The 19,264-nt window shown below is 29.7% G+C and overlaps 2 protein-coding genes across 8 annotated transcripts; both read right to left on the reverse strand.

The window, feature by feature from the left end:
- On the reverse strand, window positions 2,028-3,848 carry LOC18594951. Of its 7 annotated transcripts, none has more exons than XR_001927761.1 (4): window positions 3,619-3,848; window positions 3,039-3,277; window positions 2,616-2,866; window positions 2,028-2,075 (listed from the first exon to the last, which is right to left on the reverse strand). XR_001927761.1 is itself a non-coding variant. In XM_018120703.1 (3 exons), the coding sequence occupies exons 1-3, from the start codon at window positions 3,733-3,735 to the stop codon at window positions 2,821-2,823; spliced, it is 402 nt and encodes a 133-aa protein (XP_017976192.1). In that variant the 5' UTR covers window positions 3,736-3,848; the 3' UTR covers window positions 2,028-2,820. The 7 variants fall into 7 exon arrangements, 5 of the variants coding, with proteins under 5 accessions (XP_017976192.1, XP_017976193.1, XP_017976194.1 ...); XR_001927760.1 differs by having other exon boundaries at window positions 2,612-2,866; XM_018120703.1 differs by having other exon boundaries at window positions 2,028-2,866.
- LOC18594949 (centrosomal protein of 290 kDa) lies at window positions 9,831-15,827 on the reverse strand. The gene is made up of 4 exons (XM_018122090.1): window positions 15,576-15,827; window positions 14,991-15,233; window positions 14,215-14,433; window positions 9,831-10,413 (listed from the first exon to the last, which is right to left on the reverse strand). The coding sequence occupies exons 1-4, from the start codon at window positions 15,675-15,677 to the stop codon at window positions 10,171-10,173; spliced, it is 807 nt and encodes a 268-aa protein (XP_017977579.1). The 5' UTR covers window positions 15,678-15,827; the 3' UTR covers window positions 9,831-10,170.

Below are 19,264 nucleotides of genomic sequence, written 5' to 3' on the forward strand. Positions count from 1 at the left end.
ACGTTATATGAGGATAATACTACTTGTATAGCACAGTTAAAGGAAGGATACATTAAAGGCGATAAGACAAAACATATTTCATCAAAATTCTACTTCACTCATGTTTTCCAAGAAAAATGTGATATTAGTGTTCAACAAATTTAATCAAGTAACAATCTAGCAGATTTATTCACTGAAGTCATTCTTATTACAATATTTGAAAAGTTGGTACAAAAAATTGGAATGCATCGTTTTAAAGATTTCTATAATGCAACCATTAAGGGAGTAAAATATGAACTGTACTCTTTTCCTTCATTGGTAGGTGTCTCGGCATTCAGTAGCTGTATATTCGTCCGAGTCTCTCCGCTAGAAATTGAGTACTTTTTTTTTGTGTATAGATAAACCCAATGAAAATTATTAAGCCATATGTTTAGACAATGTATGTATATGTTAATGAGTATGCCACAATAAGATGGTAATAGCTATCACTATTTTGATTCAAAGTTATGAAATATGACTTAGCAATATTTGATGAGATAATGAGCAGGATAATAAATAGTCTTGCTTGGGCTTAGTAGACTACGTCCATTGGGCCCTTGCACCGATCATGGCCCGAAATTTGGGTCGTAATAGTACTCTTTTCCTTCATCAAGGTTTTTTTCACTGAATTTTTCTTGATAAGGTTTTTAATGATGCACTATTTTAAAAGTGTATTCTTGAAAAGAATTATGTACTCTTTTTCCTTCACTCGGATTTTTTCTCATGAGGTTTTTTTCTATTAAAGTTTTAACAAGATATATTCTTAATACAATGGACATTCAAGGGAGAATGTTATAAATAAATGTGTGAATGCCCATTATATTATGACCCAAGAAGTGCAGACTAAGTCAAATAACTCAATAGGCAAGATACAATATATACAATATGATTTGAATTCTTAGATAAAATTAAATTAAGATTATAATTCAAAAGATTGTTATACTTATAATTAAGTCATTCATTTCATTTGTAAAGACACATTTGAATAAGATCTTTTTATTCCCTTTAAATACTTTCTTTTCTCTCTAAATACTTTTTTTATATTTCTCTTATAGTTGTTCTCTTAATATTTATTTCATAACAAACAATAAATAATACTCTTTTTTTTTCAAATTGCATATATATTTTTTATTTCATTTCAAAATTATATTGACCTTTTTTTAACAACTAAACTCTTGCTTTTTAGTACTTTTCTTTTATGTTTTAAAATTAAAAATCTTATTATTATTTTACCAATGTCATAATTTTTTTAAAAATATAGCAAAACACTGCAAGTCACTTGTAAGTAAAAAATACATCTATATAACTTTTAACATTTTTTTTTACTTTTTAATATTAAAAATACTATAATTATCAATATTATAAAATAATTTACTTGAACATGATTTTTTAAACTTGAGTTGAGTTCAAAATACTATTTTTTTAAAAAAAAAAAAAGATTCGAACTCATACTCTATTTACTAATTAATAAATTAAATGCTCAAATGTAAAACTCTATTATATTGATAAATATTATTTTTATTTAATTTTAATTTTAAAATATATTTAAGAATATTAAAATTAATAATAAATTCTATTAAAATAAGTAGACCAAACTCTAATTCATAAGTAAACTTTAAAGATATCAACCGAACCCAACTTAACCCGACTCATGGACTCATGTACCTGAGATGGACATGGACACTGGAACAAAGTTCCATAAGACCCAAAGCTCACTTTATGAATGAAGTTATTTGCGGTCTTACTTGCGTGCTTAACCGGCCTGCATAATACTGGAGCAAAGAACATAAACAAAATAATTGAGCTACAAACAAAAGATTACAAGGAAGAAGGAAAAATGAAGAAGCAATTAAGAAGACAAGGTGTAATTTTTTTTATAAAAAGATTCTCATCCATTGATAAAAGCCATCCAATATCTACATACCAAGTGACGTCCATCTTATGGTAAGTTGACTTAATCTTTATGCAGTTACTACAACGTAAACAAAAGATAATACAGCAATTTCATGTTCACCAAAGTTTGTAAATTTCACCTGTAGTGTATAAGATAATAATACCTGCACCAATCAGATAAATACAAAGATGAGAATCGAAGGAGTAATTAAGATCAAGCACATTTCAGTAGCAAAAAGGCAGCAGCAGCAGCAGCAAAGTGAATAATTCATTGACGACCACCTCCACTGATAACATAATGGAGCCACCGCTACAATGCCGAGATCAGCATCTTACCCACCAGCTACACACCCAATGAACAGAATAGTAGAAAACCAAATTCTTTTTCTCTTTCCCCCTTCCCATCATAGGCAAGTGAGAAATGTGAGAGCGAAAAGGAAGAGAGGGTTGAAGATCAAAGAGTGAAAATGAGAGGAGAAAGAGATCAAAGAAAAATAGTGGTCGAAGATTTAACTAAGAAGTCCCGAAAAGAAAAGAGATCAAAAGGTGAACAAGAAGAAGCTAAACTACTATTTGAGGATATGTCAAAAAGTAGCCATGTAGTGCGCTCAGATCAAAGCAGAAAGAATGGACCAAGCACTACAAGCTGCGCTTGCAAATAAAACATAGCACACATTGTCCATTGAGAAAGAACACGTACTTACTACAGCAGAGGCATATCTTCTGATGATATTCTAGCTTCCTGTTCTTGTTCACACTTCTTATCATTGTCACTTATTATCTTCCCACATAAAGCATCATTCTGCACCTTGAGGACTTTATTTTCAATTCTCAGTCTTGCATTCTCAGCCTCAAGCAGTGATAAGTTATTAAGATTGGCATTCTTCCTCAGTGAAGCGTTTTCATCTTTTAGCTTCTCATTTTCAAGACGCAGTGGATCGGCCTACAATGAAAACTACAGATTTAAAAATAAATACCAGCATAAGCTCAAACATGTATGAGAGCATCGAATGTTGTCTTTTTGGAATGAGCTTACGGTAATAAAAGCTCAAAATCATTTGAACTAAAGTTTATTAACAAAGCCCATATGAAATGAATAATAATAATAACAAACCATCATTCTGCACCTTAAGGACTTTATTTTCAATTCTTTTTCCCGATATTTCTTATCAGTTTTCCTTTTCCGATCTCTATCTGGTTCAGATAATTTTGAATTGCTTCTTTTCAAAAGAGAAGCGTTGGAATTGTTTGGAGCTTGAGATGCTTGGGTTAGGATATTTTCAGGTTGATTATTGCTTGGAGGCCAGAAGGTGTTCGGAAAAGGCAATAATTCCATTTGTTGCTGCTGAAAAATGGAACTCCAATCCTGAAAATGCAAAATATTTTAACTCAAAACTGATCATCTACAGAATCAAATAGAATAATAGCTTCAATTTCTGTATTCCATTCTGAAAATAAAAATCACCCACAGCCACAAAAGCCTGGAATATATTGGAAAAAGATGAAGATTATTAAGTCTACAGATCCATCTATAACATAAAAAAGGAGTCGAAAAGAGAAAAACCCCCCAAAAGAGCGGATCCTTAATCTAACAGAGCAAAACAATCTGTTCTTACAAAGTCAACGACCATTTAATCTGTGGGTTAAACTTAAAAGAGAAAAATATATACAAATAGCATCCTTTTTATTCTGATAAGAAACGCTTACGACTTCATCACCATGAGAGCAGGTTTCACCGGGGCGCTTCTGGGAGAAGACTGACTCGTTCCTCAACTTGGTAGCAGATGCAGAAAATAACTCCTCCATGGATTGATTTAGCAGCATCTATGGCAGCTAACCCATTTCCATATATATTTGTAAACAAGGTAATTGGCTTGGAGGTGAGACGGGCGACAGAAATAGAGAGTCGATGAGAGAGCCCAAACGTATCGATAACGCACGGGATCGAGCGATGTTTTGTTTTTTGTTTTTTTAATAATTGGGAAAGGAAGTTTCAACTAATTTTTTAGATAGAGAGATAACACATTAATTAATGAGTTAAATGTTTGAATATTTATGTGATATTTTGTATTTATTAGTGTATAATCCTTATTATGTCTCTCGATCTCCATGTTATTAAGAGATTAACGCGATTTTTTGTTTATAAATACTAGCTTTTGTTATATAAATATCTCCATAGATCAGGAATATAAATAAGTAATAAGTGATATTAAGTAGGCTAAAACTAAAGTGAAGGATATAAGAGTCGAGATAGATTGAATTATTGTAAAAATTCTCCTTTTTATAAGTAAAGAGTTATTGTAATGAAAATATTTTACAATTAAATTTGATAAAATATCATGAATTTTTTATCAATAAAAGATGATATGGATCTTGAATATATAAAAATAAATCTTCTACTTAATCATTTTTTTGAATCGAAAACTTAAGCCTGTAACACTATATGTTAGACACATTACGCTTTCTTTTCAACTTTCTTCCATAGTTTTGGTTTTTTTCTCTCAAGAAAAATTTTTAATTAAAAAATATTATATATGTATCACTTTAATTATTCTCCCATCTCTTTGTTGTGGTGCTTTAAATTATTCATTATTTTACATATATTTTGAAAAAAATATTATTATAACTTTTCATAAAATTTCTAACATGATTTATTTACTTAACAAATTAACGAATATCATTTATTTTAAGTAAAAAAATATAATATTAGCATTCTGAATATTTAACTCATTAGTTAGTACATAATCTCTCTATTTAAAAAATAAGATTCGAATATCTCTTTCTTTAATTTTAAAATATATAATATAAATAAACAAAATAAAAAACATCATAGTTCATAAATAGATAAAAACATCATTTTCTTCTTTAATTGGATTTGAATATTAAACTTAAATAAAGCTCTGCGTTAATAAAAAAGGAATTTTGGCCAAACCAAGTGAGTCATTATATTTAAATGATATGTTTTTATTATGTGTTTGAATTCTATATTTAATATTCTTTTGTATTAACTTGCAAGTTTCTTATTGTATATACCCTTTTTTATTGAAGAAAAATATAAATATTCATATTGTTGGATCCAAGATCTACGATGTAAATGTATGTCTAGCAAACATTGTTATAACGCATACTATATTTAAAGACAATAAATATTTTTTTCATTTGACAACGGAAAAAAATCAATATCAATACAATATTTGGTAATACAAAATTAATTATAGGCTCCGGAAGAGATAACATTTTACTACGTTGAGGAATAAAGTTTATAATAAAGGATATATTATTAAATCTCAAAGAAGTCTATTATGTTTTAAATATATTTGTCTAAATAGATATCATATTGAGACAACGAATGAAAGAGACACTTAATACCTTTATATTACATTTATTATCTTATAGAAAGTGCGTGTTGAAAAAAAATTGCTTGTTTTATTGTCTGGAGTAAACTATAAAAATATTAGAATAATTGAAACTCATGGAAAATCAAAAGTTTACTAATGATGTTAACATTTGGCATGATCGGTTGGACCATCCCGGATCAATAATGATGCAAAAACTTATTGAAAATTAATATGATCATTCATTGAAAAACTAAAAGATTTTTCAATTTAATAAAATACTCATGTGCTGCTTGCCCTTAAGGTAAATAAATTATAAGGGTATTACCAGCTAAAGTTGGGATTGAATTCTTTGCGTTTTTGAAACATATTTAGGGTTATATGTGGATTCATACATCCACCATGTGAACCATTTAAATATTTTACGGTTTTAATCAATGTTTCAATTAAATAGTCAATACGTTATTATTATCAACTTACAATTTCATCTTTGCAAGATTAATCGCCTAAATCATTTGTTTGGAAGCATATTTTTCTGATTATGTAATCAAGACAATTCATCTTGACAATGCTAGTGAATTTACATCTCAAGCCTTTAATATTGCAAATTAGTTGGAATAATTGTTTAAGAACTTGTTACTTATGTTCATACACAAAACGGTCTAGTAGAATCATTTATTAAACACTTCCAACTGATTGCAAGGCTATTACTTATGAAATTTAAACTCTTAATTTCTATTTGGAGGCATGCCATTTTGAATGCAACAGCATTTGTATGCATCAGGCCAAACAAGTTATCTTAAATTCTCTTTTACACAATTGGTTTATGGTTAAAAATCAAATATTTCTCATCTAAGAATTTTTGGGTGTGTGGTATATGTTTCAATTGCGCCACAATGCACAAAAATGAGCCCTCAAAGGAGATTAGGAATATATGTTGGATACGAATCTCTCTTTGTAATTAAATATTTAGAATTATCAATAGGAGATTTATTCATGACAAAGTTTGTCGATTATCATTTTGATGAAATAATTTTTCTAACATTAGGAGAGAGAAAAAGCAGTTGAAATTATTTTTTTCTTAGAATATATTATCATTATCTAATTTTGATCATTGCATAAATCAATGTGAACTTGAAGTTCAAAAAAAAATTTATTTGTTAAAAATAACAAATTAATTGTCAGACATATTTATTGACCTAAAAAGAATAATAAAATCTCAAATTACAGTTGCAAATGTTCCTATTAGAATTGATGTCTTTATAGGACAAAACACGCTAAAAGTGTAGAAGACCAATCGATTCCAAAGATAAAATCTTCGAAAAAAAAAAGAGTAAATATTTAAGATGGTCAGAAAGAAGAAGTCAAAACTCTAAAAGATATAATTGATAAAAATTTCAGAAGAAATTCAAGTACCTGAAATCATTGAAAATAAAGATATATCAATCAATTATATCATGACGGGAAAATATGGAACCAGAATGAAATAAACATCGACAATATTTTTGTATATAATATAATGCTGCATATTGTAAAAGAAAAATAGAGATCTTGAACTTATATTTATTGAAGAATGTAGACAAAGAAATGATTGACCAATGAGAAAAGACGTAATTAATGAGGAATTGAATTGATTTGCAAAACGTGAAGTTTTTTTATTTGTAGTCCGTACACCAAAAAGTGTAAAATCATTGATATATAAATGAGTATTTGTGCGAAAACGAAATGAGAAATATGAGATTATGAGATATAAAGCACGACTTGTAGTGCAAAGTTTTACCCAAAAACCTAGTATTGATTATAAAGAAACATATTCTCCTACGGTGGATATAATTACATTTCAATATTTAATTAGTTTGATAATACATGAAAAGCTTGAAATGCGTCCTATGGATGTAGTTATAGCTCATTTATACAGCTCACTTGATAATGATATTTATATAAAAATCCTTGAAAGATTTAAGTTGCTTGAAGCATAAAATTTGAATTCTTGAAAAATTTATTTGATTAAATTAAATAATTTTTTTATGGATTAAAGTAATTCGAACACATATGGTATAATCGTCTTAATGAATATTTATTGAAAGAAAGCTATATAAAAATCCTATATGCCAATGTATTTTATAAAAAAATTTAGATATGAATTATCATAATTGTTGTTTATATTGATGAATTGAACATTATTGGAACTCCTCGAGAGTTATCAAAAGCTGTGGACTTCTTAAAGAAAGAATTTAAGATGAAAGACCTTGAAAAATAAAATTTTATTTGAGTCTTTAGATTGAATACTGGACAAATGAAATTTTATCCATCAATCAAATTATATAATAAAAGTGCTAAAACAATTATATATGGACAAAATATATTCATTGAGTTCAGCAAAGGTTGTAAAGTCACTAGTTATGAAAAAAGGACCCTTCTGATCTCATGAGGATAATTAAGGACTTTTTGATCCTAAAATACCGTATTTAATTGCAATTTGAGCATTAATGTATCTTACAAGCAATACATAACTTGATATATTATTTGTTGTAAATTTATTAGTAAGATATAACTCTTCTCTAAGTCAAAGACATTGAAATGGAATTAAATATATACTTCGACATCTCTGAGGAACAATGGATATAAGCTTATATTATTCAAATGCATTAAAATCAAATTTAATTGGTTATACATATATAAGATATTTATCTGATCCATATAAAACTTGATTTTAGACAGATTACTTGTTCAAATATGGAGGTACGACTATTTCATGGTGTTCTGTAAAACAAACTATAATTGCTATTTTTTTTAACCATACAGAGATTTTAGCAATTCATGAGGCAAGTTGTGAATGTGTCTGGTTAAGATCTGTAACTCAATATATTTAAAAAATGTGTGGCTTGTCAACCAAAAAGGAAATTCTAATAATGTTTATAAGGATAATATTACTTGCATAGCATAGTTAAAGGAAGGATACATTAAAAGCGATAAGATAAAACATGTTTCGTCAAAATTCTTCTTCAATCGTGTTCTCCAAGAAAAGGATGATTCTAGTGTTCAACAAATTAAGTCAAATAACAATCTATCATTTTTATTCACTGAAATCATTCCTTATACAACATATGAAAAGTTGGTATAAAAGATTGAAATGTATTATTTTAAAGATCTCTATAATGCAACCATCAGAAAAGTAAAATATGCACTGTGCTCTTTTCTTTCGTCAAGGTTTTTTTCACTGGGTTTTTCTTGATAAGGTTTTTAATGAGGTAGTATTTCAAAAGCGTATTCTTGAAGAGAATTATGTACTTTTTTTCTTTCACTCAAATTTTTTCCTATGAGGTTTTTTCCTAACAAGATTTTAACGAGGAATGTTCTTAATAAGGGAGAGTGTTATGAATAAATGTATGAATGTTCATTATGTTATGACCCAAGAAGTGCAGACTAAGTCAAACAGCTTAATAGGTAAGATGCAAGAAATGTAATATAATTTGAATTCTTAAATAGACTTAGATTAAAATTATAATTCAAAAGGTTGTTAACCTATAAATAGACCCTAAATAGATCCCTCACTTTATTTATAAAGACACAATTGAATAAAATCCTTTTATTCTCTCTAAATACTTTTTTACTCTCTCTAAATACTTTCTCTTATAGTTGTTCTCTTAATATTTATTTTATAACAATCAATAAATAATACTTTTTTTGTCAAATTGCATATATATATTTTTATTTCATTTCAAAATTATATTTACCTTTTTTTAACAACTAAACTCTTACTTTTTAGTACTTTTCTTTTAGGTTTTAAATTTAAAATCTTATTATTATTTTATCAATTTCATAATTTTTTTAAAAATATAGCAAAACACTACAAGTCACTTGTAAGTAAAAAATACATCTATATAACTTATAATATTTTTTTTTACTTTTTAAAATTAAAAATACTACAATTATCAATATTATAAAATAAATTACTTGAACATGTTTTTTTAAACTTGAGTTGAGTTCAAAATATTATTTTTTTTTTGAAAAAAATAAGATTCTAACTCATACTCTTTAAATAGAAAAATTATGTACTAATCAATAAATTAAATGTTCAAATATAAAACTTTATTATATTGATAAATATTTTTTTTTAATTTTAATTTTAAAATATATTTAATAATATTAAAATTAATTATAAATTCAATTAAAATAAGTAGACCAAACTCTAATTTATAATCATAGATAAACTTTAAAGATATCAACCCAACCCAACTTAACCCGACTCATGGACTCATGTACCTGAGATGGACATGGACATTGGAACAAAGTTCCCTAAGACCCAAAGCTCACTTTATGAATGAAGTTATTTGTTGTCTTACTTGCGTGCTTAACTGGCCTGCAGGATACTGGAGCAAAGAACATAGACAAAATAATTGAGCTACAAACTAAAGATTACAAGGAAGAAGGAAAAATGAAGAAGCAATTAATAAGAAGACCAGTCGTAATTTTTTTGATAAAAAGATTCTCATCCATTGATAAAAGCCATCCAATATCTACATACCAAGTGAAGTCCACTTTATGGTAAGCTGACTTAATCTTTATGCAGTTACGACAACGTAAACAAAAGATAATACAGCAATTTCATTTTCACCAAAGTTTGTAAATTACACCTGTAGTGTATAAGATAATAATACATGCACCAATCAGATGGATACAAAGATGAGAATCGAAGGAGTAATTAAGATCAAGCACATTTCGGTAGCAACAAGGCAGCAGCAGCAAAGTGAATAATTCATTGAGGACCACCTCCACTGATAACATAATGGAGCCACCCCTACAATGCCGACATAGCATCTTACACACCAGATCAAAGCAGAAAGAATGGACCAAGCACTACACGCTGTGCTAGCAAATAAAACATAACACATATTGTCAATTGAGAAAGAACGCGTACTTGCTACAGCAGGGGCATATCTTCTAATGATATTTTAGCTTCCTGTTCTTGTGCACACTTCTTACCATTGTCACTTATTATCTTCCCACATAAAGCATCATTCTGCACCTTAAGGACTTTATTTTCTATTCTCAGTCTTGCATTCTCATCCTCAAGCAGTGATAAGTTATTATTAAGATTGGCATTCTTCCTCAGTGAAGCGTTTTCATCTCTTAGCTTCTCATTTTCAAGACGCAGTGGATCGGCCTACAATGAAAACTACAGATTCAAAAATATATACCAGCATATTTAAGCTCAAACATGTATGAGAGCATTGAATGTTCTCTTTTTGGAATGAGCTTACGGTAATAAAAGCTCAAAATCATTTTAACTAAAGTTTATTAACAAAGCCCATATGAAATCAATAATAAATTATTATGAACAATTGAAGTTACTAATAATAAGTTTTTATACATAACACCTACATGAGTTTATAAAAAAAAAAAATTATACATTTTGTATCAAAGCTATTAACAAATTCTCGATTTGATATCTAAAATTTAAAAATCAATAAAAGCAAGATACCCTAATCTTTTAAGTTTTGATCAAAATTCCACGCGAGTCCATTAGTATTCGAAATTAGCAGTCTATTGATGCGTGCATCAAATAAATATATTTAATGAGATATTAAATACTTAATTAGTTTAAGTTAAACTAGATTTAGGATCAAATTTAAATATTCTTTGTTATTTTAAGTTAATAATGTCAGTTTTATGTTATTTATATTTATTTTTATGTTTTTTTAAGAATAGGATCAAAAATAATTTCAATTGGTGAAGAAATGTGCATGTGCTCTGTTTGCATACATTTCCGTTTTTTGAGCTTCTCTTCCACTATAGAAGTCTAAATGACATGATTTTTGAACCATTAAAAAGCTAAAAGGTAGAGCTACAACTTTGGTATTTACTACTTTGCCCAATTATAATCGGAAGGTGGTCAAAGTCTTTGTTGAAGTGAAATTACTGCACTAGAAGAGCAGAATTGAAATATAACATTTGAGAGTTGCGATTCTAGGAAATAAGAGTCCTGGGGCTCACCGTATTTTCCAAAAATAACAAGCTTACGGGATTTTGAAAGCAAAGGCTTTTAAAGGCCATTTAAAGGACCTTTTTCAGAGATTTATGAGAAAAGGCAATGAGTATTTTATCTAAAAAAAAAAAAAGCAAAAAACAAAGCAAGAAAACAAGAAAATTGGAGGGAGAATCAAGATCGAAAATCTTCAACTATTAGTTTTCTATCTACTTTTGTATTTTTCTTATTTTCTTTGACTTGGATTAATAGTTATTTTTTTTTGGATGAAGGTTTTATTACATATTATGAACTAAACTATTTTTCTAAGATTGCAATTGAACTCACATGTAATCTAAATTTTTAATCTCTTTCTTGTTTATTTTCAATGGAATTGAATTGTTTATTCAAATTTGTTCTTAATACTTTTAATTGCTTGGCCACCAATTAAATTGATTTAGGAACTTAAACAAACTTAAGAAAGAGAGTTTAGTGTAGACTAAAATTGAGATAGCATATGATCATATTAATTTATTTGTGTATAAGATAGAAATATACCTCTATGTCATATGTAGCCAAAATTAGAGTAAGAACTTAATGAATTTATTTTAATTTCAATTCACATAAGGATATAGCGTTTTGGTTAAAATAGATATTTTTATAAGATAATCGAAAGACACTTATAAATAATTGAATACTCTAGGTTAGCAATTCAACCCATTGAAACAAGTTGAGAAAGAGAGATAAGATTTAGATGAAATGCGAGGGATATCGTAATCTTAGACTTGTTTGATTTGCTTTTTACCAATTATCTTGTTGTTTTAATTTTTAATTAAATTAGTTTTGGTTGAGTAATTTTTAATGTAATTAGAATTCAGATTTTACTTATTTGAATAAAACTAAATTGTACTAATTTTAATACGAAATAAAATTTTAAATCAATTCTCTGTGAGATCGATATTTTGCTTGCTTATATACCATCTATTCGATACATATACTTGCGTAGTAGAATTTTAATGGACATCTATTCCAAATGTGTAAATAGCGTTAACTGGCAAACATGAAATATCCAAAATACCCTTATTCTTTCTCTACTCTTGTCTACATTTTTCCTTTCTCTAAGGCCGACCAACGGTACTTCTTTACGCCAATTGCACGAGCACCAGATCATGCCCCTCCAATGTGATCTCACGCTCATTGGCGCTCCTCAACACTGTAGGAATGCTAGATCAAGCACTCTTCAACCAGATCTGGCCACGAAAGCATCAGATCTAGTGTTCCTGTCACTGGATCTGGTCAGGGAGTGCTAGATCACGCTCCTCCAACACAATCTTTTGCTCACCGATGCTCTAGGCGCCATAAGTAATTTATTATTTTTTTTTCAGTTTTTCTATCTTGTGATCCAACAATCCTACAGCTGTTTATATTTATTTATGTTTCTAAATTGTAAATTTTTTTAAGCAGCTATTTTTTTGGTATGGGCATATATTCCTGAACCTCTTATAGGATCTTCTATTATTCGACTAGGCTGGCAACATTTCTTGTGCTAACTCAATGTTGTGTGATATTTTTTTTTAGAATCCCCTGTACTCACCCTTCTCTATTTCAGTGGAATTAGATTAAATGTATGGGAAAAAAAGTGATGGTCTTAATGCAAGTTCCTAGTTTAGTAGTAGCTTTTTTACACATTTGGTGGCTTATTGTTTGAAAGATGATTGGAGTTCAAAAATTTTACTGAAAATATATTAAGTTTAGATCTTAGCAATTTATGATAATGAAAACCAAGGGGTAATAGATTGTTGGATGCCACATGATACCTTTTCTCAAGAAATAGGCTGCTAAGATTTTCACAATAATTTTGAAAATATCTAAACCTCATATTGAATAGGGCACTTAGGGGAACCATGTACCTCTTGAACTCCCATGCCTTGCTAATGCATGGACAGTAACTTTGTTTTGTTTTTCAAACATCTTGCTCATTGATGTAAATCAACAATTTTTTTACATTGTGTAACAAATGTTATTTGTAGATATGTTGAACATTTAATCGTTAGGATTGTTGTCTTTTTTTTTAACAACATCATGCTCATTGATGAATGCAGAATAATTTTTGTACATATGATGATAGTTTTTCTGCATTTATTGACAAATTGTACAAATGTCAAAAATTAATCAAAAAAATTCTATTAATAACAACATTCTTAATTTTTCTTATTGATTTAAATTTTCAACCTCAAGTGTATATAAAATTTTGCAAACCCGCTGTGTAGCATGGGTATTCCTCTAGTTTAAAGTTAAACCATTCTTCTGGTCTGATAAAAAAGGTTAAACCATGCTAATAACCACTAGTACCTTAGGATGAGTACTTCAAAAGGTAATATATTTGTTCGCTATTATAAGCAATCAGGAGTATAGCCATTATATTCTTCAAGTAAAATGAAAAGAAAATGGCTAAAGTACTATATAAGCCACTAAACTTTTTCAATTTTCTTAAATAAGCTCCTATTCGTTTATTTGTATCCAAATAAGACCATATCTTATGATGTATACCAAGATAAGTCCTTATGTTAAGAGAAATATATCATATGCATCCCCTGACCTTAACGGCCGTATACCCCATAAGCATCTTTTGCACATGTGGACATTGATGTGGCTTTTCTAAAGTGGCTGAATAAGCTGAGTGAAAAAATATCCAGCTTGAGACATGATCATTCTAGTCAGCTAATTTTGCCACATTAAAAAGCACCACATCGTCAGCAATGAGTGCAAAGGATGCAAGCTGACTATGAGCCTAACAATGCAAAGGTTACATGTGTCACATGACATTTTTTTATCATCATAAAGACTTATTTGAATAAAAATCATAGAATAGTTTATTTCGGTACAATAAGAAGATAAAAGCTGATAAAAGAATTTTGGATAGTTTAGAGGCTTATTTAGCATTTTACCCCAAAAAAAAAATTACATATAAAGGAAGAGTCAAGAGAAAGAGAGACTTACTAAAAGCCCTGAAAGTGTTTGCACAAGAACATTTTGCTTCCCATACTCACGCTTCAGCTGAGAAAGATTATTCTTCAACTGGTCAATCTCTTTTGCTTGATCTTTCAAGGTTTGATCCATCACTGCATTATCCTTTTTTAAACGTTCATTCTCCTTCTTTAAAGAAATATTTTCTCCTCTAAGCACCTCCAAATTCGATTCCATTTCCACTTTGACTTTCTGAGTAGAAAGGAAAGCAAGCATGAAGACATATCATTCATGACTCATACAACCCATCCTTGCTCCCAAATCCTCAAAAAGAGAAAGAGAAACATAATTGTTATGTATATTGAAATTCTACAATTAAAACTTCCTTTTCAATCTCTCACTTGCATCTCTAAACACTAATGCTTAATCTCTCAACCTACTCTGGAAGGAACAACAACAAAAGTTGGAGTACAATGACAGATAAGTCACGAAAGATTATATTTTTTTTTATAATCAAATTATTAATAAGTTCAAATTTCGGCAGGTTGCCAGGTTTCATATTCTATTTTGGGCAACAAACAAACACCAGAATGAAAAGTAAATGAAACTCAATATTATCTAATAAATACAAATAAAGAACCGAGACATTGAATCTTAGAATTTTTTTCCCCATAATTAAAATTAGCATTATTCAATAATAAAAGACCAACTTGACTCTTTTTCCCCTTTTATTCCTAAGGCATTTCCCACTAGTCCAAAATTCAGCAAAGAGTGAAGAGAAATGAGAAGAGAAGGGGTGGTATCCTCACCTTACAATTTTCCCGATATTTCTTATCAGTTTTCCTTTTCCGATCTCTATCTGGTTCAGATAATTTTGAATTGGTTCTGCTCAAAAGAGAAGCGTTGGAATTGTTTGGAGCTTGAGATGCTTGGGCGGTGCTTACACTAGGCTGGATTGGGATATTTCCAGGTTGATTATTGCTTGGAGGCCAGAGGGTGTTCGGAAAATGAAATAATTCCATTTGTTGCGGCTGAAAAGGCGTACTCCAATCCTGAAAATGCAAAATATTTTAACTCAAAAATGATCATCTACACAATCAAATAGAATAATAGCTTCAATTTCTGTATTCCATTCTGCAAAATAAAAATCACCCACAGCCACAAACCCCGGAATAGATTGGAAATAGATGAAGATTATTAAGTCCACAGATCCATCTATAACATAAAAAAGGAGTAGAAAAGATAAAAAAACCCCAAAAGAGCGGATCCGTAATCTAACAGAGCAAAACAATCTCTTCCTACAAAGTCAACGACCAATTAATCTGTGGGTTAAACGTAAAAGAAAGAAAATATATACAAATAGCATCCTTTTTATTCTGATAAGAAACGCTTACATCTTCAACACCATGAGAGCAGGTTTCACCGGGGCGCTTCTGGGAGAGGCTGGCCTCCTGCAGTACCCGATAAAAAAAAGCATTCTCTACTTCCTCCTCCATGGATTGTTTTAGCAACAAAGAAGCATCTATGGCAGCTAGCCCATTTCCATATGTACTTGTAAACAAGAAAATTGGCTTGGAGGCGAGACGCGCGACAGAAATAGAGAGTCCATGAGAAAGCCCAAACTCCAAAGATGGCCGACCCCACCATCAGACTCGCGCGATACACAATTGTATCGATAACGCAAGGGGTCGTGCGATGTTTTGTCCTTGCTAGTGTGCAATTCCTATTATGTCTCACGATCCCCATGTTACTAAGGGATTTAATCGACTTTTACACATACTAAAGTAGGACTCTCTTTGCTTCAACATCTTTTCCTTTTCTCTCAGTCCAGCCCTCCACGTGGTTAACTCTGACCTCTTTGCACCTCTTTTTTTCTCTCTCTTTGCTGAAACATTTTTCTCTTCCACTTTCTCTGCCCTCCACGTGATTAACTCTTGAAGCCCAATTGAGGTTTCTTTTTAAATATGTTATAGATTAGCTTTTTGTTATGTAAATATCTCAATAAAAAATATAAATTAGTAACAAGTGAAATCAAGGAGATTAGAATTAATGTGAAGAACATAATAGTTGGGATAAACTTGAATTATTATAAAAATTCTCTTTTTTATAAGTAAAGAGTTATTGTAATAAAAATGTTGTACAATTAAATTTGATAAAATATTATGAATTTTTTATCAATCAAAGATGATATAGAACTTGGATACATAAAAATAGATCTTTTTCTATTTAATTATGTTTTTTAAATTAAAAACGTAACATTATATGTTCAACACATTACGCTTTCTTTTCAACTTTCTTCCATAATTTTGGTTTTTTTCTCTCAAGAACAATTTTTAATTAAAAATTATTATATATGTACCACTTTAATTATTCTCCCATCTCTTTGTTGCAATGCTTTAAATTATTCATCATTTTAACATATATTTTGAAAAAATATAATTATGACTTTTCATAAAATCTCTAACATGATATATTTACTTAACAAATTAACGAATATTATTTATTTTGAGTAAAAAATATAATACAAACATTTTGAACATTTGACTCATTAATTAGTACATACTTTTTTTATTTAAAAAATAAAATTCAAATCTTTCTTTCTTCAATTTTAAAATATATAATATAAATAAACAAAATAAAAAACATCATATTTCATAAATAGATAAAACACCTTTTTCCTTTTTAATTGGATTCGAATATTAAACTTAAATCAAGCTCGGTGACTCAATAAAAAGGGGATTTGGGCCAAATCAAGTGAGTCAAGCCACCAACAGCCCACTCCAATTTTCTTCTCTTTAAAATACCCCAATTTGTTCATGTAATAAATAATCACATGTTAATTCAAATATACTCATACCCTAATTTATGAGATTGACTATTTACTGCATCGTGAAGAAATTAACCAACCCGCATAAACACCTGCAGCACACAAAAAATTTGAAGAACAAGAACTCCTTGCCAACACCCAGCAAGCCCACATATTCCAAGTCCACTTAAAATTAAACAAGAAGAAACAAAAATCAGTACCAATCCTCCCTTTGAATTTACGAACAGATGTAACCCCCAAATGACAGCTCGTATATGTCATTACCCTTCACAGTTTTCATCACCAACCTTTTCAGGCCCAACTGGTGCATACCTTCACAATCTTTGGACTCTCCCCTTTGCTAGTGAGTTAGCCTCCTCGTTAGCAAACCGAATCACATGCTCAATTTCCCAATCTCTCACATTTGCAAGAATCTGGTGAATCTGAATTATCTCCTTTCTTATTCTTCATTAGACTTCATTTAGATTACGTATGCACTTAACCAATGTTAGATGAATCACTTTCAAAGAGGAGCTTATGCGATGTTACCCAAGCTAAAGCAGTAAAGATGAGGACAGCTCCTTTGGCAGCTAGCAACTCAGCGACGTTGGAATTTATGGGTCTGTAACCCCCAGAGTCTTAGAGAACAAGTTCATAATGTCATCATTGTAGTTCCTAAGAATGCCTCCAATTCCAGCTTCAAATATATATATTAATTTGTTCTTATTGTTCTAAATATGGTTTCCTTATTTCACAGGAAAAAAGAAACATTTTAATCTTAATATTAAATAAGACTTAATTTTACCCCTTAAGCTGAAAATCATAATTCTACCTTTGAACACCAAATATATACAGTGATAAGAATAAATTGGACTTGGATAAAGATTATAAATTTAAAATTTCACACACACATAAATAGACCATCTTATTTTGTTCGTTCATTTTTTTCCTTATGTTCCAAAATTATTTCTTTTTCTTTTTAAAACACCTAATACACTAGCATTTTATCTTTCAAAATTATTTTTTATATTAAAAATTACATGGTATCAATTTCATAAAAAATTAAAGTTTTACTATACAATATAACAAAGAGAAAATTGTGAGAAATGACCTTTGCAGTAAGGTGACTTCAAAAATGACCGTCTCTATAATTTTAATTGTTTTTAGCCAATTTTTGGCACGACTTGACAAGAATACCCTTTAATCCAATTAATCCAAATGAAGGCGCGTCTCAGTTTTTTTTTTTTTTGCTTTCCCGCCATTCAGCTTAAAATTTCAAAATTAAATCTCGATTTAGATTTAGCTATCCCTCCGTCCAGCTCTCTAACGCCATCGAGGTCTATATCGGCAGCCACCTTTCTCACGATCCCAAAGTGCAGAGATGACATCAAGGTATTTGTTATGGGTTCTTGCGTTTATTTAGGATTATTCATAGAATGAAAAAGTTGATGGGTAAATTATATGAGTTTGGAAACTTAAATCTGGGTAGGGGTAGCGAAATCAATCAGTTTATAGACGATACGTGAATATTTGTTAGGCATTGAGTCACTGGATATTAGGGTGTATGACTGGATATTAGGAATCGTTACCTGTTTATTTGGCATTAGGTGCTTGAATATTTGTTGAGCATTGCGTGAGTTCTTTATAAGCATTACATGACTGAATATATGTTGAGCGTTGCGTGACAAGTAATACGTGACTGAATATTACCTGACTGAATATTTGTTAAGCATTGCGTGAGTTCTTTATAGGCATTACGTGATTGAATATTTGTTAGCATTGCGTAACAAGTGTTACGTGACTGAATATTTGTTGAGCATTGCGTGACCTATTTGTAGGCATTGCGTGACTTTAGCTACCTAATGCTGAAGGTGATTCTCTACTGATTATCTTCAATAACCTAATAAGCTCTAATGTAATTCTTGAAGTTTATATATAATTTTAGACTTGTATAGTAGCAATAATATTAGATTTTGCTTGGTCTACCATGATGCCTAAATTAAAAAAAAAAAGAAGAAGAGAAAAGAGGAAACGATAATGAATTTCTTGAAAAAGAGAAAAGAGGTAACATTAAAATCCTTTTTGATTAGTGAAAAAGAGAGAAAACCTTTAAGTTGCTTTTTATTAAGAATTTCTTGGAAAATGATGTTTGGCCTAACTTTTACTTTTAAGAGGTAGATAAGATGAAAGGGCAGGCCAAACAGGTACTTAATAACCAATTCAGCCCCCCTTCATTGCACTGATATGTCTGTAGAAAACGAAGAGTCAGCTTTCATG

Source organism: Theobroma cacao, chromosome 5 (genome assembly GCF_000208745.1).
Source record: "Theobroma cacao cultivar B97-61/B2 chromosome 5, Criollo_cocoa_genome_V2, whole genome shotgun sequence".
In the NCBI taxonomy this organism is placed as follows: domain Eukaryota; kingdom Viridiplantae; phylum Streptophyta; class Magnoliopsida; order Malvales; family Malvaceae; genus Theobroma; species Theobroma cacao.